At 42.0% G+C, this 23149-nt stretch overlaps 1 protein-coding gene across 3 annotated transcripts; it reads right to left on the bottom strand.

Annotated features, from left to right (window-relative positions):
* Positions 1-6407: 6407 nt before the first annotated feature.
* dph2 (diphthamide biosynthesis 2) lies at positions 6408-17427 on the bottom strand. 3 transcript variants are annotated; one of them, XR_013788464.1, is made up of 8 exons: positions 17130-17427; positions 14000-14164; positions 13585-13697; positions 12507-12727; positions 11209-11868; positions 10006-10191; positions 7751-8629; positions 6408-7717 (listed from the first exon to the last, which is right to left on the bottom strand). XR_013788464.1 is itself a non-coding variant. In XM_079489494.1 (7 exons), the coding sequence occupies exons 2-7, from the start codon at positions 14147-14149 to the stop codon at positions 8505-8507; spliced, it is 1455 nt and encodes a 484-aa protein (XP_079345620.1). In that variant the 5' UTR covers positions 14150-14164; positions 17121-17427; the 3' UTR covers positions 6408-8504. The 3 variants fall into 3 exon arrangements, 2 of the variants coding, with proteins under 2 accessions (XP_079345620.1, XP_079345619.1); XM_079489494.1 differs by having other exon boundaries at positions 6408-8629; positions 17121-17427; XM_079489493.1 differs by having other exon boundaries at positions 6408-8629.
* Between the last annotated feature and the right edge of the window lie 5722 nt (positions 17428-23149).

Below are 23149 nucleotides of genomic sequence, written 5' to 3'. Positions count from 1 at the left end.
TTTTACACTCTCAAGAGTTGAATTATTCGAACGTACTTGACCCCCCGTAGATTATGTGCTATGAGGATTTTCAATAATCTCAACTGCACTTTCTGCACTTCGAACAGCATGGTTCCATTATGGTTTGGGAGTGTCCAACTCACATTTTGGAATATGGTTGCTGGTAAACTTTCGATACTTTTACAAATTAACATTACACCCTCTCCATCTTTATTCATTTTAATTGATGTATCCCAATTGCCATTAAATAATACTTGCATCCATGTCTTCTTTGCTGGTGTAACAGCGGCAAAGAAGATGGTTGCTACGCGCTGGAAACCTCCTCATACATTATCTCGCCAATGCGCTTTAACCTTTCTAGATATCATCTATCTGGAGATGTCAACGTCAAGATTACATGGAGCAAAAGAGGAAAACATTATTATTTGTTGTTTTTGTGTTCCTTTCTTTTGCTGTTGTATGTGTATTACTTGTTTTCTTTATTCATTCATGATGTTAACATGTTTGATTGTGCTATTTTGTCTTAAATAAAAAAACATTTGATAACAAAAAAAAGAGTTGAATTATTGTTAAACACTTGCATTACTTAGGAGCCTTCACAATTAGAGAATGTAGAATAATTGTAGAATAATTGTTGTTGAGTGAATTGACCTTGCCAGAGCACTGTTTCTAATCCTGCCGTCCTCTCTGCCCATCTCCTCCGTGTGCTGTACGATGATCTTCTCCCAGAAAGACTTCACCTTGGATTTATCATGGATCCGAGCGGAGCTCATCACCTGGAAACACAATGATTATTAGGGTTAACACATGAAGACCTGAAATGCACCTGTATCGCTTTAACGTTTAACCACATTAACCATTATTGTATGTGTGTGTGAGTGTGTGCGTGTGCCTGTGTGTGCCTGTTTGTGTGTGTGTGTGTGTGCCCACACACAATTTAACTTACTGATGCTTTGGAGGTTGTCGTCTTCCTTTCAAATTCCTCCTGGCTCCTCTTCCTACTTCCTCCCGCTGTCCTCTTGTCAGAAACTTCTTCTCTTACTGAGTCCTCTCCCTCTTGATTGCTTTATGACGTCCTCTCTCTCTCTCTCTCTCTCTCTCACTGAATAACTGTGAACTGTTACATTCACCTTCTCTGTCTTCTCTTTTTGTCCTCTTACTCTCGTTCCATTCTTTCACTCTTCTCACTCCAACAACCTCTCTTTATTCTCACCCCTCTCTCCTCTGTCACTGTCACAGACTTGTTTTGACTCGAGACCATTGCTGTGTACCAGTCCCTGTCCTTCTATGAACCCAGAGATGCTTGGGTCGTTGCCTTCAGGGATTGTCGCGCACACACCCTTCACTTCCAGTCTCCTCTCTCTCTCTCTCTCTCTCTCTCTCACACACACACACGACATACAAACGCATCCTATATACCAGCAAAGCACGCACATGAACTGACTCGATCTTCCCTGACTGTCAGATTATAATGGACTATATATGCACACAGAATAACTCTTCCTACTTCTTACTTCTCAGAGCTAGTACACACCCGTACAGGGCCATTTGGAACCCACTCAAGGACACTTTGTAGCAGAGTGTTTTGTGAGCCAACATGCACAGTAGCAGCACCCTGACTCTGTTTGACCAGAATGGAACACAGCCTTCATTACATTAGTATCATCGGTAAGGTAACACCTGTGAAGGAAGTAGGTAAGTGGCCCAATTAAGTTCTTTCCAAAATGGTGTGTGTGTATAGAACCCATTGGCTAAAGGAAAACAATAATACATGTGATCTCTTCTACATCTCTCTCCCCTGCACAGCCATGATAAAACAAAAGATAAGATAACAAAAGGATAAGCGCCAGCCTGTATGTAGGGTCTTCAGCTGGGAGCCATCCTGGCCTTGCCCCTTGCTCACCACCAGGTAGTGACCCTAGACTCTGCATGGCAGGGGCGTCCTCCTCCCTGAGCCAGGCTTACACCTGACCGCATACCTGAAGGGCCAGCGGTCCACACCTCTCATTGACTCGTATTATAGATAGCAACAGCTACTATGGTGGTATGGCCCGTGTAGGGCCGTACCACCAGTGCGGTTCTGTAAATGTATTGCGTTTGCAACTTTGCATTGTGATATTAAAACTGATATTAGAACTTTCACTTGTGATATTTGAGTGTCTGTACTTTTTGTCCACTATTGGGTGCACGTGTGAGAAAGAATTCCTGGGAGTGCGCGGCTGTGCGTGTGTCCCGCCAGGCTCATACATCAAAGTGTGTGTTTCAGCATTAATCTCATCTCATCTCATCACCTCCGATTCAGGGGCAAGCGCTCCACAGCGACAGACTGGTAAAAATAACACGCACCTACAAAATCCTCGATTATGACTCTGTCAAGGGGTTTTAGTGTTCAGTACTGCATGTGCCCGTCTCCCTTTCTCTCCATCATCTCTCTGTGACTTAAAGTCTTTACACCCTGAGGGACGTGACAAATAAACAGTCCTCAGCTCTGGGTTCCCTCTGGGATGGGGTTAGCAGGTCGGGACCACTTCGACCATTTTCAATCTATTTTCGTATATAATTGGTCCTCTCACTAACACACTCAGACTTAAATTAACACGAGGTCTTCCAGACCGAAATAAAGCATGGATCTTATGATTTTGTGGTCGACACACTAGTAGTGAACTATACGATTGTGGAATAAAATGTGGCATTCATTAAAAAAAAGATTTAAAGATTAAAAATATAATACTTATTAATGTCCACTGGCCTACGCACCTGTGCAGGTCTGCACATGCCTGATTTCTAGGTGTGCAAACATTTTCTCCTACAGGAGACATTATAATAAAACATTATGGGACCTCAACAGTTAGGCGGCATGCTCACACGTGAGGTGCGTGTGTCTGTGTGTGCACGCGCGCATGTGTAGTGGCTTTCTTTTTTGTATGCTTGCTCATGGAATGAGCCTTTAAGACTGCGTGTGACTATGTCTGCATGAAAGATTATCAAGCCAGTTGACAGCCAAATAATATGAAAGGCATGAGAAATCTTTGCTATGATAGTACACATAACAGTAATGTGCACAGACACACACACACACGGCACACACACGCGTGCGCGCACACACACACAGATAAGACATGCTGCTGTGCCTGGCCTAATCTAAGCAGACTAGTTTTGCCTGTATGATCAGCTGCCTGTGTGGATTTAGGTAAACACCACGTGGTGTGCACATGGGAGAGCGAGAGAGAGAGAGCAAATAGAGCATCGCAGTCCCACCCCCTTTCATGACGACACCAGGCCCAGGAAATAATTCCCAATGCATTTTCCCCATAGACATTTCAAAAAGTATTTATTTAAAGACCTTTTAAGCGTCGTACGAAGCCAACTCGAGTCGTGACAAATCATGAGGCTGGAACCCAGGACTTTTAATTGGTGATCCTGTGCTTTTAACTGTTGCCAAGTTCTATTCTATTATGCCTATTATTTCCACATTACATTACAGGTGTGCGGTGGAGAGCATCCTAACACCTAGCCCCAGTATGTTCCCTCAGCACTGCGCTCATTCTGTAGCTCCGAGATGAGGTCACACCCACGGCACCTCCCACTGCGGTTCAGAAGCGGCACGTTTCCACAAAGAACGCTTCTTACCCTTTTCTGCACAATGAATCCAAAAAGTGAAGGGTCACGGAAGTTTTACACTAATTCAAACTTAGGTTCTAATTCAAAACTAAGTTTAAACGCTTAAACGAGCGTTTAAATCGGTTCTTTAGTCAGCTGCTTCCATGTTTATCAAGGAAGTTGTGCGTGTGCGGGGACATGTCGAGTGAACTGAAATCTAATTCCACACTCGACCATGGGAGGCGCTAAAGCTTTTTAACTTCTTTGAAAAACATGCTAAACAACCGCTAACGCTCGTTTAACCGTTTAAACCTGGATTTTCTTGGCCATTCCTAAGTTTAAATTAGTTTAGCACGCTAGTAGCCCTTCACTTTTTGGATTCATTGTGCAGAAAAGGGTAAGAAGCGTTCGTTGTGGAAACATGCGCCGTTTCTGAACCGCGGTGGGAGCTGCCGTGGGTGTGACCTCATCTCGGAGCTACAGAATGAGCGTAATGCTGAGGGAACATACTGGGGCTACCTGCATCACTGTGTGGCATGGAAGCTGCTCTGAGGCAGACAGTGGGTGCTGAAGTCTGCCCTAAAGATCATTGGATGCAGCCTTCCTGCCCTCGGTGACATTTACCATCGACAGGTGTAGGAATAAGGCTGCCACTACCAGCATCATGAAGGATGCACACGGTCTGTTTGTGGGCTGATCAGCCTGACCCTAGTATACAGGGAGACTAGTGACTACAGATTCAAGTTTTATTCATCCTCATTTGTTTTGTTTGTTCTATGCTGTATATTTTGATGGCAATGCTTCTCAAGTAGACAAAGCAGGAAAGGGCGCACACCAGTGTTGGTGAGGTGCTGGCCTAATGCTTCTCAAGTAAAAATATACTTAAAAATATACTAAACTGACCTCAACCTTGTGGTGTTGCTACTTACTTATACGTAAAATAATCTGAGTACTGCTTCCACGACTGTCTGCTACTTCAAATACACACATGAATGACCAGTGAAAATCTCACTTTTTAAAGCCTATTGTACACTGTACACTGCCCACTAAAAAAGGCCTGCAAAAGATTACAGTGGCCTATAATGACTGCATGAGACTGCTGCTCAAAGCCCCAAGATGCTGTAGTGCCAGTCAAATGTTTGTAGAAATAAATGTACCCACTTGCCCTGCTGTGCTACGAAACCTGATGTATAGATTTATGTGCAGGTTAACAGACTCTGTGAACAGCATCATTGTAGCACTTTCTAACCCTGCTAAGAGCTCTGTCAGGCTATCATCTAAGCTGTGGAGTCACTGGAGTTCTAGCCTGTATGTACAGAGATAAGTCCCCCTTGTTTGTTTATGCTTTGTTTACTTTTGTGTTTTATGTGTTCCGCCCTATGGACCCCCCTGTGAGCATCTTGAATAAAGTTTGAATTAAAAAAAAAAAAAAGCTCTAATCAGTAATAGAAGATAACGAGGTCAGAGGCTTAGAAGGTGGCGGTGTTGGTGCTTAAATACAGCAGTTCTCAACCATTTCAGGCTGTGACCCCCCAAAATAATCCTATTTCAACTAGGAAGTGGGAACCCCCTAAAAATAATAATATTTGAACTGGGAACCCCCAAAAAGAATCATATTTGAACTCGGAACCCCCCACCCTGACATGCACTTGGAATTGTAGGAGTTGAGGCATTACATTTAGTTTGACTGTGAAAATAGCAGATCTAGAATTAAGCTGACAATTGCTTGCGTTGCAAGTCGCTATGAACTTGCAGATTGGCTATTGTCATGATTTTTGCCTTTCTTAGATTTGACAATTTGGACAATTTTGGCCACATGCTTTAATAGACAGGCCCAGGAGATATTTTTTCCAGTCTGCAGAGACAACTTTTTGATGGTCTCTGCAGGTGTGTGTTTCTTACAGTTCAGGTGCAGCTCTCCGATTCTAATATTCGTATAGATTATGTTCATTATTCTTTATTTCTATTTAAATGTAGTTAAAACAAGTTGAATGATCTTTGTGTACAGATATATGTACATAATTGTCTGCCTTGCCTCAACCTTGAGGCAAGGCAACCTTGAGTCCCCAATGGAACACAAATCAGATGTACGAGGAGGAGGAGGAAGAAGAGGATGAGGAGGATGGCTGTACCAGTTAAGATAGATTTTGATACAAGTCAAAATGACATGTTACCTATGCTGCCAATATTGACCCACATGAAGTACTCTCTCTGGTGGAGTGTCTATGAATAGAGAATAGATAAATGGAGTCATTTCTGCTTGTTGCGATTGTGAATAAAATCTCTGACCAGAAATAATATGCTCAACAGTCATCCCCTCTTATAAGAGCTGTAAAATGGATTTAGCTGAATCTATCTATGTTGCATTGTGGTATTATATCATTGTATATTGTATTGATTGTAAAACAGAAGCAAATACTGGTCTAATGTTATTCAATCTCGCAACAAGGTGCTGTGAGCTTGACAGGGTGGGGGTCCCCAGCTCAAATAAGATTATTTTGGGGGGTCCCCAGTTCTAATGTGGTTATTTTGGGGGGTCCCCAGTTAGAATGTGATTATTTAGGGGGTCCCCAGTTTTAATGTGGTTATTTTGGGGGGGTCCCCAGTTCATCTGTGGTTATTTTTAGGGGTCCCAAGTTCAAATTTGATTATTTTGGGGGTCCCCAGTTCAAATGTGGGTATTTTGGGGGTCCCCAGTTCATCTGTGGTTATTTTGATGGATCACGACCTGAAAAGGTTGAGAATCACTGCTCTAGGCCACATGTAAATGATGCCATGACACAACCTGTTGTGATTTCATTTGCACTATAATACATTTTAATTGAATTGAATACATATGGGATACAACAGATTATTTTGATCTGTACATTTCTCAGGCTGACATAACTTCTCTATCTAGCATAAGCAGCAAACTCTGATTGATCAAAGGTATCAATGACAATTTGTTTGAATTTTTAGGCGGCCAGCTGCATGCTATCGTTTTTGTTGTATTGTTCCGCCACTTCTCGCAGTTCTGGCTTAACTGTGCAGTCGCTTTTCCCCCCCTCATTTGTTTATTAAACTTGGCAGGGCGGCTGAGACAGTAGAGTGGGTCGTCAAATGATCTGTGGGTCCGCGGTTCGAATCCCGGCTCCTGTCCACATGTCGAAGTGTCCTTGGGCAAGACCCTGAACCCCACATTGCCTCCAGTGGTTGCCACCATTGGTGTGTGAATGTGGGAAGTGAGGACACTGGCGTTGACTGTTCACTGCTTCACCTCCCAATGTATGAATGGACCATTGTAAGCACTTTGAGTAGGCATGTAGTATGTAGTGTGCATAGAAAAGCGCTATAAAAATGCAATCCATTATTATTATAATATTGATAGAGTGCTATACATGCCAAACTGAAAATACATGAAAATCACAAGAATTGGCCAAAGAGTGGCACTATATAGCAATCAATTGAAAAATGCAAACTTTGAACAGGCATAGCTCATAAACTGCTTGACCTACAGCCATGAAACTTCAATACACGTCTCTTTGACATATGCCCTCTGACCTTTCTCCCTCCATTTTTAATTATATGAAAAACAGTTCTCAGATCTCCTCCTGGGGGTTTTGAGCAATCTGCTCAACGATCTGTTCTACAACTTTCAAAAACATTGGACCAATATCTAAAGAAAATATTAGGATGTTGCTTTTCAAGTGAAAAATGTAAGCCTCTCTGAGCAAATGAATATTGCAGCTTTAAGAAAATTATTCTTCTGCCCCTAACAACATAAATGCAGTTACATTTTTATGAAACATTGCAGTATGGTAGAGGGTCATTCCAAATAGCATTGAAACCAGTCTTACTTTTTGTGAGAAGTTTATATGTTTGCAAACTTTGCACAATGATTTAGGAGCAGGACAAAAAGTAAAAATAGACAAATCTACAGCTTGGTGATAGTGATCTGTATCAAAACAGGACCACAGTGAGAATATAAATATCAATAATACATCTGCCATTGTCATGGATCATTTACAACTAATAACATTAATTACATGCTCCTTAGCCCAATCTGTGACCTTCCCCTTCGCTATAAATCAGAATTAAGGGGAGTCTGAAACTGACTGTTTTTAACTTAAGGGGAAGTCTGAAACTGACTGTTTTTAACTTAAAATGTAACGGTAGCCCAGGTTTCCTACAGTGTCTTTAGTAAATCTGATCAGACCGGCTGCTGATGGGGAACGCGGTTACACTGAAGTGGGAGGTAACAGACAGGATTACAAGCTATGCTGACTCAATACAGAAAGCATTGTGGAGGAATCGCTGCATTAAAACCAGGAAAAGCATTCATGTCATTTATATATTTTTTGCGTTGGCTATTGACAAAATAGCCAATCTGCTAAAATCTTTAACCCATTTAGACCCGAGGCAGATTCTGAAAAACAGAAAATGTATGTCGTTATATTCTGCGCATAGCAACAACCACCCCAAAAGGGGATTCCCGGATTGAAAGGTATATAGTTATACATATAGGGGTTCCCGGTCTAGATGGGTTAAAGTGTGATAAATACTGATTGAGGGTTAGGGTTAGGCCTTTGTAGAATCTTAATGGGTTAAATGTTCATCAGGATGTTCCCTCCTCTTCATAAGCGATAGCAGCAGTGGCTCAGGGGTAGAGTGGCCGGGAGATCAGCCAGGTGGGAACCATGAGGTTCCCAGTTCGACCCGGGGCTTCCCCCAGAGTTAGTGTCCTTGAGCAAGACTCTGAACCCCTAATTGCTCCCGATGTGCAGTTTGGTGCCTTGCATGGTTTCCTCCGCCATCGGTGTGTGATTGGGTGCATGTAATGCACAATCTATGTAAAGCGCCTTGGATAATGGCGCTATATAAATGCACCATTTGCCTCTCCTCTCCTCCACTGCGTTCACCACAGATCAGGATGTTCCCTCCTCTTCATAAGCGATAGCTATGCCTCTCCTCCCCTGCACTGCTTTCACCACAGGCGTCTCCCCCAGCTTCCGTTCTAAACCCTGCCAGCTACGACCAGCCAAGAAGGACGCTGCAAGACATGAAAAAGAAAAGTTTTTTAACCATGCCTTATGCCTCACATATTGGCCTGCAAGGTCTTTAAAGATCACGGGGCATGAACAAACGATACGAAAGTGCACCTCATTCCCGAATAAGAAATTGTGTAGCTTTAGTAATATTCACTTTGTGTGTTGATATACTCCTGACGACATTTATTATATCTCCGGGTGAATTAAAGCTGTATTGAAGTGTACTGTACTACCCTGGATTTGAACCTGGGTCTCCTACGCACATGCAGACAATAGCTAATAGAGCCTGCCTGCTTTCTCAGGGGAGAAATTTAATTTCTGTGTCAAACCAGAAACAAGATTATGTGTCAAATCATGTCAAACCAGACACAGGATCTAAAAGGTATATAGAGGAGCAGGGAGACCAAATACAACCACCCCAAGTTATATTGTATGAACATACGCTACCATACAGATTGTATAAATTATATTAACATACTCTTAGATAATAGAGCTTCAATTGCACATTTAAAAAATAATTCACCCATTAGTAAGGCCTTTAGACTCTGCAAAAATTCCAGAATACAATGGAACAGACTTAGGTGGTCTTTACACGAGAACGGTTTTCATAGAAAACGGCAAAATAAAGTATCCCTTTAGACGAGAAGGGTGTTTTCAGGAGGTGAAAACGCAACAAAGTGAAAACACCTTCCAGAGTGGAAATCTTTGAGAACGCCGTTTCCTCCCGTCTCCATGTAAACGGGCAAAACGGTGAATCCGCAAAACTTATGACATCATGGCTCACAACGCATATGTTTATTACATTGATGCAGAGCCATATATGATATAATGGAGTTCCTACAATGAACAAGCCTCCCTCCTCGCCTACAAAGCACCACTCATCAGTGATGGTGAATGTAAAACCATGATGTAAATAAAATGCCTTGTGATAGGCGGCAGCAGCGTTTATGTAGCCTAATGTAGTATAAAATATATAACCATCCCGTGGCGCACTCTGCCTGCATGCTCTGGGCTACCTGTCAGCCTGTGTGTCACTCCATGCGTTAGTAGAAAGCAGGCCATCGCTCGCTAGCGATGGCCACAAACCCTGTTGTGGTCTGGAAGCGCCATTCAAAACCCTGATAGGGTTGTGTGAAGGGGGAGCTACCTGGTTCTTGTACGTTGGTGACTGGACTAGTCTAAACTAAGTATGCACCCCCAGTCCTGTTACCGCCACCTAGCGACATTATAGCGTTTTCATAAAGTGTGCGTTCTCGTGTAAAGAGACTTGCCGTTTTATCTGGAGACCGTCACCGTCTGAAAGAGACCCAAGTCTGCATGCAACATGTATGTGTGTGTGTGTGTGTATTTGTGTGTGTGCGCGCATGTGTGCGTGTACCTGCAGCGTTGGTGTTGGCCACAGTGAGCGTGGGGTTCCTCAGGACCACCGAGGCGTCGGACGGTCGAGGCGGGGGTCCGTCGAGGATCATGTGCCGTGTTCGCAGCGCTCCGGTGATCAGCGACACGTCCGTATCGTCATCGCTCTCCTCCTCCTCACCGGCCAAGGGCACGTGACTCAGCCCGCCTGGAACAGAGTGGACAATGAATATCTATTTCATCCTTCAGTCGCTTTAGGACCTTCCCTACATTCACATCTTGACTCACCTTTTATGCTTCTAAACTGTATGTGCCAGCAATGAACATGTATGACACTGATGTATTTGCATGCATTTGTGCCCTTCTTTCCTCTGTTGCTAAACCCATTAAGACCCGAGAACATATTCTACAATGTCTTCTAAATCATTTTCAGAAAAATCAGTTTTCTGAAAACCCTATTTCATGTCAAGGACCCCCAGAATTATCTGTATTTGGCTGTGGACCCCCCCCATCTGAAAATATGTTGTTCCAGGGATACCCCAGAAGCTAATATTTGAGTTAAAGACGTTCACTGTGAAAGAATATATCGGTGGCCGACTGCGAAGGGCACGTACAGGTCTAATAATGCTTAAAACACCAAACAGGGTTCCCGTGCTGACTGGGTTAATAGCTGATGATGTGGTGGCTAGTGGGGTGGGTGGAAGAGGGTGAGCAAGCTATGCCTATCAGTGTATGTATCTGTATTGTATCTGTGTACTGTATGTTTCTGTGATATGCTGCACCTCAAGGGGCTATCCCTTTATCCCCTGAAATCGGAATACTTACAAGCCAGCTTCATACTTAGTAGTGTGCTGGTGTCACACGACAAAAATATCCGATCTCCAAGCTCATAATGTGCCGTGTTGCGACGGGCTGCGAGCTTGTAGTTCAGCTATTTTTGGTGTGAAATATGCATACATTTGGCATCTTGCACTTATGATCTGCATACTGTCATGATTATTAATCATGTAATGTAATGTTGAATGATGTAGTATATTTTCACCATTTATGATTCATTGTTCTCTATTTTTATTCACACAAGACCACCTGTCACTTGCTTTTGTGTGATGCTCATGATCTATTCATTAACAAAGAAAAAAAAAAAAAACACAAAAAATATGGAGATTTCGGGCCGACAGCAATGATTTATACTAGGGTTTAAGCAGTCACCCCCCAATCTAGGTACCTGGCAGCAGGTGGCGAAAGTCCGTCACGTACTCCTCCGACCACTCCCTGTGCTTGTTGCAGGCCAGCTCCATCTCGAACGGCGTGACCACGGGCCTGTAGAACTCGCTGGAGTCCAGCAGGGAGTTCTCGGGGCAAGCGATCAGCACGTACACGTCAATCTCCAGGAAGTTGGCCAGCTTGGCCACGTTGATCTTCCCCATGGCGAACACGTAGCTCTTCTTGCCCGCGCTGCGGATGGCGCCCTTCAGCTGCTGGATGATGGCGAGGTAGTCCGCTACGCCCAGCGTGCCCACCAGGATGCCCACCACGTTGGCGTCCTTGGCTCGCTCGATGGCATAATAGCGCTTCATCAGGGCCCGGTTGACGCCCGCCGACTCTGCGCGGCCCGTCGCCGAAGTCGGGTCGAAGGAACAGAAAGAGCAGCCGTTCCACGTCATCATGAAGTTCCTCAAAGCCGCGCCCTTGACGCCCACAAAGAACATGCCGTAGTCCTTGATGCTCGTGCCGCTTTTCAAGGCGAAGCGCCTGCCGAACTGGCTGACAACCTCGCCGTCGCTTTGGGCCTCGTCACGTTCATCGTGACACTGTTCCCCGTCCACGAGGAGCATTGAGGCGACCACGTTCTGATACTCTGGTGTCAGGAGGGCGAGGAGATCATCTGAGAAGATATTGAGTTCACAACTTAAAACTAACAACCCTAAACTGAGGTGAAACAAACTCCCTTTGTTTAAACAGTGACATACTAGAGTACGTGTGACTGTCTATTAGCTACTAAACACAGTAAAGATAAGCCAGCGTATACAATCTGATGTATGGTCTTGGAAAAAAGAACATACAATAGCAACCTTTTAATTGTATTTTAACCACATGCCAGTGATTTTATGTCTTCCACTACTTATCATCTAATTAATATCACATTCTAGGGAGGTCTCATCCAAAGTGAAACACTCCACTATTCCACTGTTTCAACCTCTTGGACAGTGGTGTAAAGTAAGTACATTTACTTAAGTATAGTACTCAAGTACAATTTTGAGGTATTTGAACTTGACTTGAGCATTTCCAATTTCCAATACTTAATTAATTTAGGTCATTTGAAAATAGCCGATCACAATGTGTCGCATCAAAAGATGTTTACATACATTTGAAAACTCGATGAAATGGGGACATTCTGCATAATGAGTATTTTTACTTTTGATGCCAAAACCTTTAGAATTCAGGACTTGCAGTATTGATACTTTAAAATAAAGAAAAACACGCAAGTGCTTTTTCCCCACCGCTGCTGTCGGAGCACCTTACCGATAACGTGGGCGTAGTTGACGTCGTACAGGACTATGGCGTGACTCTGCGCGTCGGGATAGAGCTCTTTGAAGCACGCAACGCACTTCTCCAGGTCCACGGGCCTCCTCTCGAAGACGTACATGAGCGGCAGCCTCCTGGAGGGGCTGAGGCACGCCCTGCCGTAGTGCACCATGCAGTCCGCTCCCGTGTGCTCCGCAGCCACTTCATCCACGCAGCAACTGGACACCCAACGGGAAGAGGAGGAGAGGTGAATGAATGGCTGAGTCACAGAAATTGACAGCAATACAATGTCAGTTTTTTGTCATCTAGGAAGAGAAAGAACATCCGCACACTAGTTTCTAGAGCTCTTTTATTTGGAGGCAACAAATTGCAACGTTTCGTCCTACTAGGTCTATACTCTTCATCAGGCAAATATTGATAATATTGAGACAAATATTTGCCTGATGAAGACCTAGTAGGTCGAAACGTTGCAATTTGTTGCCTCTAAATAAAGTAAGTCTCATGGAGCTCTAGAAACGAGTGTGCGGATGTTCTTTCTCTTCCTTGGTGTTTGCCTTGATGCCTGACATCCAGCACTTGGCCTAAATATAGGCATTGAGATGTGCACACAATCTTGAGTTTTTGTCATCTGAAATGTCTTAGTCTAGTTTTAGTCAACTAAATATAGTAAGATTTCAGTCAACAGAATAGTTACAAAAATGTATTTTGGCAGGCTTTACACTTGGTTGCATGCTGGAAATAGCCAATCTACAAGCTCATGTAGATCTGCTATCTATCAGAGCACAACACCAGAGTGCAACCAAGTTTTTCTGTTTTTAGTTCTACTGGATCTCTTCTCCATTAGTCCTTCCCTAACATTTTAGTGTAGTTTTGATTTGTTGATGAAATTGTCAGTATATTTAGCCTTGGTCATCATAGCGTGGTTTTTATTTCGTTTTTGTCAGTGTTAGAAGGTAGTCGACAAACATTTTTGCCAGTTCTAGTCAACAAAATCAACACTGCTGCTTCATCTGTGTCTGCGTTTGCAAATGCAGATGAAGTCTCCTGCAGTCGTGTTCCATTTACCCGCCGTTACCTGCCATAGGACGTGTCTCCAAGTATGTACACTTTGGCTTGGGTTCCCTTCTCTATCTCGTCCGCTATGGCCACTGCATCGACCAGTAGCTCATCAGGAAACTGCAGGGCAGCCTATAGGGAGGATTTATGTGAAATCAAGTTATTTATTTTAAAAAAATACCATACTGAAAGAAAGAAGTAGCATATACTGTATTTGAGGCAGAATTTAAGCATTTTAGTCTATAATAACCCATAGAACATTAGGACATTAGGATAATAAAACAGTGACCTTAATGTCAAGCCTGATAATAACCGAGTAACGCTATAACGCTCTTAACGTTTAGTGGACTAGTAGCTCATCGTCAAATCCTGCCTTTGCCTATTGAACACAGACAGTGAGTGCATTTCCCGGTAACATGTGCCACCTCGCCTACCTTTTTGTACTGATTGTGACTGATGAAGTCACAGGTCTTCTTAATCTGATAAACCTCTTCCAGGCTTTCCAAAGGAACGCTCCTCTCCGCCGGTGCATCCAGCACGCGCTGAAGGACTGCCTCCGAGCTGCTGCTGAACGCAGCCGTCATGACTCACACAAGAGGCTGTGAAATCAGTCAGTGGTACTTTGTTAGTCGACAGAATGCTACAGAAATACAACAGGAATGAAAAGTAAATTCATGGTCAGTTTAGAATAAGAAAAAAACTACTACTAAAGCTACTACTCGGAAGGACTGAGGACAATTTTAAAAATGTCTTCTAAATCAGTAAAACAGTTTTCTGGAAAAACCTGTTTGTGTCCTATGCCCAGCTTTGTGTGTTTGGGTGAATTTGAGCGATGATTAATTGAAGATTGGCTGATCACCCCATAGCGTGGATGGGGTGGATGGCTGAACAAAGTACATATTGAGGATAAAAAATGAGGGCAGAAAATTTAAGACGGAAAGGCGAAGACGCAAATTGTTATTGGCCGGAATGAGATGATGTATGATTATAAGAGCGACCCTCACTTCACACGGGTATGAGTTTTGCTGTATTAGTGGTTCTCATTTTCTCAAACCTTTTCATGTCATGGACCCCCAAAATGATATGTGTTATGGAGATTCTCTACTGCCTTTGAGAGAATAGTGTATTGAGTAAAGGACTGTAAAATAAAAAGTGTAAAGCCCTTACGTAGAGGACAGTATAAAGGTAGCAGGTTTAGAAGGGACAAGCAGCCATTTGCTTAAATCCATGAGATTTCTCGGATAGTCCCTCGCAAGCTAGCTTGCAGATGTTATGTTGTTATCTTGGCGGAGAAGAACCGGTATTATAAGGTTAACTTAACTCAGATATATTAGATTCTTACTTTATAATGCACTAGTGCTTCCTCCTTCCTTGTCTTCTTCCTTTCACTTTGCTTCATTTCATTATACATATGCTGGTTTATATAAGGTGATGTGACGCCATGCTGTGACGTCACACTTTCATGCTGGGCCTCATTTCCCAGGCAACAGTATGTATTTGGTCGTGGACCCCCGTCACAAAATATTTTGTGCCAGGGACAAAGTTAAAAATGTTTGATTTAAAAACAAATTTTGTGCACATATGGACAACTTGGATCATCCTCTCTGTAAAACCTTTGGTTTCACAAAATGTCCACCTTTTGCCAGTTTATTGACAGAAAGTTGCCAATGCTCAATAGTGGACTTTCGTGAAACCACAGGTTTAAACATAAATACACAATAGAAAAAGTGTCTTAGTCACTTCCGGCATCTTATCAGGGGAAAGGGAGTCTACTGCCTCGCCTCAGCCAAACAAGGCAAGCCCGCTGCGTCACAGGCGCAAGACAACAGCAACTGTAGAAGAGAGTAGACTGGAGCAGTTTGGACAATTAGCCCTACGCTAAGTCCCTCCCCAAACCGTCCTTGTCCAATAGGCACGTTAGCAGCGATGAGAGAGGGCAAGCTGTCCTTCTCCCCCATAGAGATGCATGTTAAAGGACGGGATTTCTCCATATAAATAATCGATCATTTCAGTAGTAAGAGCATCAAAATGTCTTCTAAAACTAGTCAACAAGGCCTGCAGTAGGCTATGCACTGGACAAATGTGCATGACATTATTTAAATTACCTAGAAATACGAGGAGTTTTCATGTTGCATCAGCTGTATGTGTTGTAACATTGCAAATTTGCCATCAGGGAAAATGGGCCCATGACAGATATTTTGGGGGAGAACTGTCACTGTGTACTGATAGTAAGGGCATTTTATCAGGTATTTGACCAATCTGGGAACTAAATCGTTACCAAGAGATTTCTTCACCAATGTGTTTCTAAAGGTGTCTACTAACATGTACTAAAAGTTTGAAATTCAACTCCCGTGGGAAATTGAGTTATTAGCATAATATGTGACCATGACCCATAACATCCTATATAAGGCAAAAAAGTCCAAATTTCATAATTCTTTAAGTAGCATGTGACATATGAAACTAGGGTGATTTCATGATTCTGAATCCATTCCAAGCATTATTTTTGCACAAAAAACACTCCTTGGGCTAAATTAGGCCATATCCACTTGACCAAATGTGCTGACCTCATCACGTTTGTGTGGCCGTTTTCCTGCCAAGGAGTGTTTTTTGTGCAAAACTAATGCTTGGAATGGATTCAGAATCATGCAAACACCCTAGTTTCATATGTCACATGCTACTTAAAGAATGATGAAATTTTGCCTTTTTTGCCTTATATAGGATGTTATGGGTCATGGTCACATATTATGCTAATAACTCAATTTCCCACGGGAGTTGAATTTCAAACTTTTAGTACATGTTAGTAGACACCTTCAGAAACACATTGGTGAAGACATTTCTTGGTAACGATTTCGTTCCCAGATTTTCATAGATTTCTCTTACTATGAGCAGGGACACACGTCCAATCCGACCTTATTCCACAGGCAGATTATAATCACTACTACTATACTATTGCATTTGTACACTCTCAGGGGTTAGATTAAAACGATCAGTGACAGTGTATTGATTTGAACTATACTTTCCTGTGCTTTGTTCTGCAAACTGTAAGTATTCAAGATCAATCAAACAGCCAGCCTTAATGAAAAAGTTTGAGAACCACTGTACAAATACCCGTAGTTATAATGGGGGTCCATGAAAAAAATAAAGTTTAAACGTTTGATAGCCGCAATTATTATACAGCAGCGCTTCTCAAACAGTGGTCCGGGGACCACCAGTGGTCCTTGAGGGGGTTCCAATGGAGTTGATAACCAAATGACCCTCTTTAAGAGCATAACATGCATCCATTATATGTTGTGCTCTTAAGAGTATTATTGTTAAATATGAGCATACAAAGAATTGTTATTTTTGATCAATGCATCTTATTTGTCTGTTATCTCTCCTAAATGCATGCGGTACCACATCATGGAATGTGGACAACATCTTATCCAACGACACACAAAATACGTTTGAGGCTCAAATGCCGAATAAATAATGGACCTTGATATGACTTATGAAAAGGCCGGATGAAAACCACTGAAATTAACGTTTGATACCCGCTATGAATGATGATGTTTGTACCTCACTCACTGAATGTGTGTTGAAGTAGAGTAGAATCACCCAGGCTCCACAACTCCTCCTCATCATCATCCCACCCAGCCTTCACAGGAACATTAGTTGTGTTGTCGGCAGCATGTTGTGTTCATTAATGCAGCGATCAGAGGCTTATTTAACACATTTCAGTTGTTATTAGCCATCCGTTTATATAGTTTAGTAAGTCCACACGTGCTGATCAGTCATCATGTCAAAATCATTGCCGTGACGTCACGCACACCAACAACCTGGATGTAAATATCCGGTTTGAAGTTTGGAGTTCTAATGACTCACTACGGCCATCTAGCGGACAGGAGAGCTATAGCGCTTTGGGGGAAAGGGACATTTTATATTGTTTGTTTGTTTGTTTGTTTGTTTGATTGATTGATTGATTGATTGATTGATTGAAATCTTTATTTATTTCACAGAATGTATGGGTACATTTCAAACGAAAGCACAAGTCAATACTAAAACTGCTACTTTGTGGACGAAACCATGAAAAGCAAATACACATTTATATGAGGAAATCTATAAACAAAGGAAAAAAAGGGAAAACATGTACATGTTACGTCCATATATGATATGTTTGAGCAGTATGTGTTTATTTCTATTATAAATCACCATAGCATGGAAGTATGCAAAAAGTCATGGAGTCAGTATTTTGTGTGAAATGTAATATTATATGGCACAATACTAAAACAGTGACTTCAAGTCCTCAACATTTTCAGGCTGTGGTCCCCGAAATAATCAATTAAACTTTCTTTCTTTCTTTCTTTCTGTCGGTGGGCTATTAAAAAGCTTTTTTATTTTAACGTGTCGGACCGCTGATTCGAACTGGCGACCTTCCGGTATCAAGACCGCTCCGTAATCCGTTCGGCCGGAGCGGTCTAGATACCAGAAGGTCGCCAGTTCGTATCCCCGGACCGGCACGTTAAAATGACCACCTTGAAGTGCCCTTGAGCAAGGCATTGAACCACTACCACGAAATGTTCTATGAGCAGGGCCTGGCTGTAAACAAGTATCCGATGCTTAGTCCAGTTACCCTGGGTAAATATAGTAACTTTGCTTTGCTTTACACATAACTTACTTCATTAAGGTACAATACTACCACCTTGTGGGCAAAAGGCTGAATTCCAGGAATAGTGTGTTTAACTTTGCATCTGGTTTGCATGCAGTAGGCTAGTGAACTCACTAACTCAAAGAGGAAAACACTAATAGCCAGAATATCAGACCAACAAGACCACATGCACGTGATTGTGACAATGTAGCCCAGTTGAGATAGTGTTGTTGACACAATACAGCAGTGATTTTCAACCCTGTTAATTAATGTCAAGGTCCATTATTTAATCTGCATTTGAGCCACGGACCAACATTTGATGAGATTTAGACTCGCAGACCCAAAACTTTATATTTTGTTGTCGTTGGATAAGATTGTGTCCACAATCATGCTGATGATCCCACGGGTCAAAGTGCACCGTGGGAGGCCTTTAACCCGGATAGAGCTGCTGGGCCAATAGATCACTTTACAGAATAATACAAATTATTATTATTAGAAATACGTACGCATTATTTTAATAATAATATGTTTGACTCAATGGTGACTCTTCAAGACTGCATTGAGTCCGCCCGTCATCAAAGTATTGGATTAGGAATGTGAAGAAAAAAACTCATTTCTGTGAATTCAAGGCTCCATGGGGTGAGTAATCAATTAAAAAAAGTCATTTTGGGGGTGAACTATCCCTTTAAGAGGGGAGGGGGGGATTATTGACACACTATAGGCCTACCTATGATGGGAAAAAAACCCTCTTCTGTGAACTGAAGCTTATTTCAATTTATTAAGCTGTCTTTACTTGACAGAACATTTTAATGATAACATTCAGATCAATTCAGTTATCACTATAATCCATCCTCTGTCTGGCTTCTCCTCTTCCTTCATGGTCGTCTGATTTGTGTCCATTGGGTCCTCCGGGGTCAGCGCTGGACCACTTTGTTCATCTATTTGTACACAAAGACAATTCAAAGTGTTTTAGATACCTTTGAAGCGCAATAAAGAATAATGAATACATCTACAAATATATATATAGACACACTAGACTAACGCATTCGAATAAGTGAGCTGCACCTCAGCTGGAAGAAACAGTGGTGGAAAAAGTACTCACATTCACAAGTTTACAAATGTATGCAACATATCAAAATATTTTGGAAATAGCAGATCTACAAGGTCACTATATGCGACGCATTGTCACCTTGTAGATCTGCTATTTTCAAATGGCCGAAATGTATGTAGAGTGATGAATCTATAAGTAAGGTAAATAGTAACTAAAGTTTTCAAATAATTGTAATGGAGTAAAATTATAATATTTGCCTTTGGGATTTCATACATCATCACACATCACATTCCGTGCTCAGCCAATCGAATCATCGCTATGGCGTACACACATTGCTCAACCATTCAAATCATCGCTATGGGGTACACACATTTTCTCAACCAATCAAATCATCGCTATGGGGTACACACATTTTCTCAACCAATCAAATCATCGCTATGGGGTACACACTTTAAACACACAAAGCTGGGCATGACCCTCAAAACTTCCTCAAAGGTGCACTGAAATACAGTTGATTAAATGTACTTGTTACACCACTGACTGCAGCTCAGGAGGAGCACTGATTATACTTTGTCGTACAATGCTGTCGTCTGTCGTGCACTGAACATAGCTGATCTACAAGCTCACATCCCTTTGCAGGTGCAACGTCATATTTGGAAGGGAACTAGACTGCTCTGTGTAATTGTTATACTGTAGTTATACACTGATATGTTCTGTTTATGCTGGTTTTAATTTGTGTGATAGCTATAACATTGTACTAGCTTGATAGTCATTGTGACTCGTTTGATATCGAAGTACAATTACAATTACAATTTAGGCATTTAGCAGACGCTCTTAATCCAGAGCGACTTACATTAGGCAGGAACAAAAGTATGGGAATACATCACATATATAAAATGCATTTATCAAGAAACATGCGTACTTGCGTATGAAGTACTACTTGTTAGTCATTCGTTATTACTGAACAGCAGAACATATTGACTCACCACAATGAGGAGGTCCACCAGGTCCTCCTGCAGAGAACAGAATGAAGAGTTGGAGTTACAAAGGCTCAACAGAGACCATTCATGTGTCTAGCCTATGTCATGTTATGTAGTAGTTGTCATTCTGTGTATATTTGAAGTACTAGTTGTTGTCAGTATTAGTTCATTCATGTGTGTACATACCAGCTTGGCAGCTTCTAACACGGAAGCAACGGAAGCAACCATGGGAACCATTGGCACACCATCAATGCATAGCCTTTGAATGTAGCGTCTTGGGACAGAACAGCCAGAGCCAGCATGGAGATCATGGCGATCAGAAAACACAGCTTCATCTAGTAACAGTAATGAAGAACATTGAATTTCGCAGAAATTTCGCAAAGAATCTACAGAAAACTGTTTTGAATTTGTTATGTTGTTTGATAAAATTACTACTACAAACTACAATCAACTATGGTTTGCTAAAGTATAACAACATTATATTAAATAACATTAAACTGAACAGAAAATGGACTCACCGTTTCAAAGTAGTTGTCCTGTTGGCTCGTTGCTTCTGAGATTAATCTAAATCAGAACCTATATGGCAATAGAATGAGGAGTTGGACTTATATGCACTCAAACACACAACTCAAATGTAATAACTGATACAAAAAAATAAAGCTTTGATATAGAAAACATGATGTTCTCCAATGTAGATTAGATGTCTGCTTCAACAGTTGCACCCACGCACGCACGCACGCACGCACGCACGCACGCACGCACGCACGCACACAAACAGACACACAGACACACAGACACACACACACAGCAATAGAATAGCAGCAACTGATATAAAACTAGTGTGCATAATAGTCGGCAGGTGAGCATGGGGGGTCATCAATTTGACTGTACACAGACAAAATGTGTCTGTGGCAAAGACTTTGGTCCTGTCTGTAGCAAATTTATTTTCTTTTTGATCATAAGACCCAATTATACTGAATGTCAAGTCTCCAGGTTTCCTTCAGAATATGTATGACACTGATTTACTATGACACTATGGCACATTAGGAGTCCAACTAGTACTAGTGGTTCTCAACACCCTATACGGGTCCATTTGGCTCCATTTGTCCATTTGGCTCCACATGTCCATGGAAAAAAAGTAATTTTGACAAAAAATGTCCACCACAAGCGGACATTTTTTGGAGTTGAGGCATTACATTTTGTTTGACTCGGTTCCACAGATATTTAAAAGGTCTTCAAATTCCTTAAATTGTCACTTCACAGTTATCTGGGCACCCCCCCCAAATAATCTGGGGATCTCCTTCTAACTACCGTCCCACAGGTTGAGAACCACATGCTTACTGTACATGAGTGGCCAAGGGAGATGTAAATCGAGTACGGACAGGCCTGTGGTACAGTAGATGGACATTGAGTATACGGACAGTGGTACAGTCATTCTGCCACGAGCACAAGGAATGTTACAAGGACAAGCTGTACCATAAACAACAGCTATCAGGCCTAAGAGAGACATCTCATCTCTTACTGTACATCATATAATGTATCATAGCCAGGGCACGAGGATGAATAACATAAGATGAAGATCATGATGTATACTGGAAATAAACTTGTCATGTGAATCTGTGATACATATATTACTGCCTGCAGTGTCATCTCGTTCTCGGAGATCGTCACTCAACTGAACCACCCTAAAGGCCTATTCATCGTCCAGTTTTCGGTGATGAGGTGACTACCGAAACGGTGGTTAGTAAAAACAGAGAGATGTGTTGTGTGACGCCATGTTGTAGTTTTCGGTGGCCACCTCGATCTTCACTATCTGGACTATGAATTGGCCTTTAGAGGGACACTTGAGGAACAACTATATGCAATAGATTTGAAAACAACTTTCAAATCTTTGCTGAAGAATGCCACAGTCCTGTCCACTTTTAGAGCTGTGTAGATGACGGTGGAGTGAGCCTAGCCTAAGATTTAGGCTGCGTTCGAATTGCTAGAGTTGTTCCCTACTCCCTACTCCCCATACGGGGATCCAGACTCAGTGGACTCAAATAGTGATGAATTCGGACAATACTCCCTGTATGGGGACTGGGGAGCACCGACTCTGACGTCAATATCGGTAGAGGGCGCTATAGGTCCGCGGGTTCATGTACTTTTTATTTGCATTGTAATCCCCATAGGGTTTTTTCAGATCGCCTCATAAAGAACTGTATGAAAAATAAACAAATCATCCCGGCCGTTTTTTCATTTGGATGAAGAATCAACTGACTACAAGAAACCAGTCAAAACGCTGCTGCTGTATTTTCGCTAGGAACAGACTGTATCAAAAGTGACTGCAGCGGCTGTCACCTCCCTGCAAGGACCATTTGTTAAATTATTTTTAAATTCATGGATGAATAAAGAAAAAACAGGTTAATGAAAATATGTTTGCATGCATTTAGGCCATGTCTATGATAAAAAGGTTATTCTTTTAAAATAACATAGGCCTATGATTATTATCAATAAATTAATATTATATCCATTATCCAGCAATATGAAAACAGTGCACCACCTTGACAATATGAACATATCAGCAGCATGATTATGAACCCCCGCTAATCCTGGGGGGGGGGGGGGGGGATACGAAAAAATAGCCAATCTATAAGCAACGCAACGTCCGTGTTGTGAGCTTGTAGATTGGGTACTTTTGGTAAAGAATTACCAAAATTAGCCGATCTACAAGCTCTGCTCACAATATGGACGTTAACAGAAACAGCAGTCCAATAAATTACTGCCTACATAATGAGGTTTTAATGTATTTATCGCAATTCAATGAAATAATGTTAGATAATTACACAATGAATGTGTCTCACATGCATGTACAAAATATATATTGGACTTTAGCACATAGCTTTACAACCTCACCAACCTTAATCCAAAAACTATTAAAATATATTCT

Source organism: Electrona antarctica (genome assembly GCF_951216825.1).
Source record: "Electrona antarctica genome assembly, chromosome: 20".
In the NCBI taxonomy this organism is placed as follows: Eukaryota; Metazoa; Chordata; class Actinopteri; order Myctophiformes; family Myctophidae; genus Electrona; species Electrona antarctica.
This window is presented reverse-complemented; position numbering and strand designations above follow the sequence as displayed.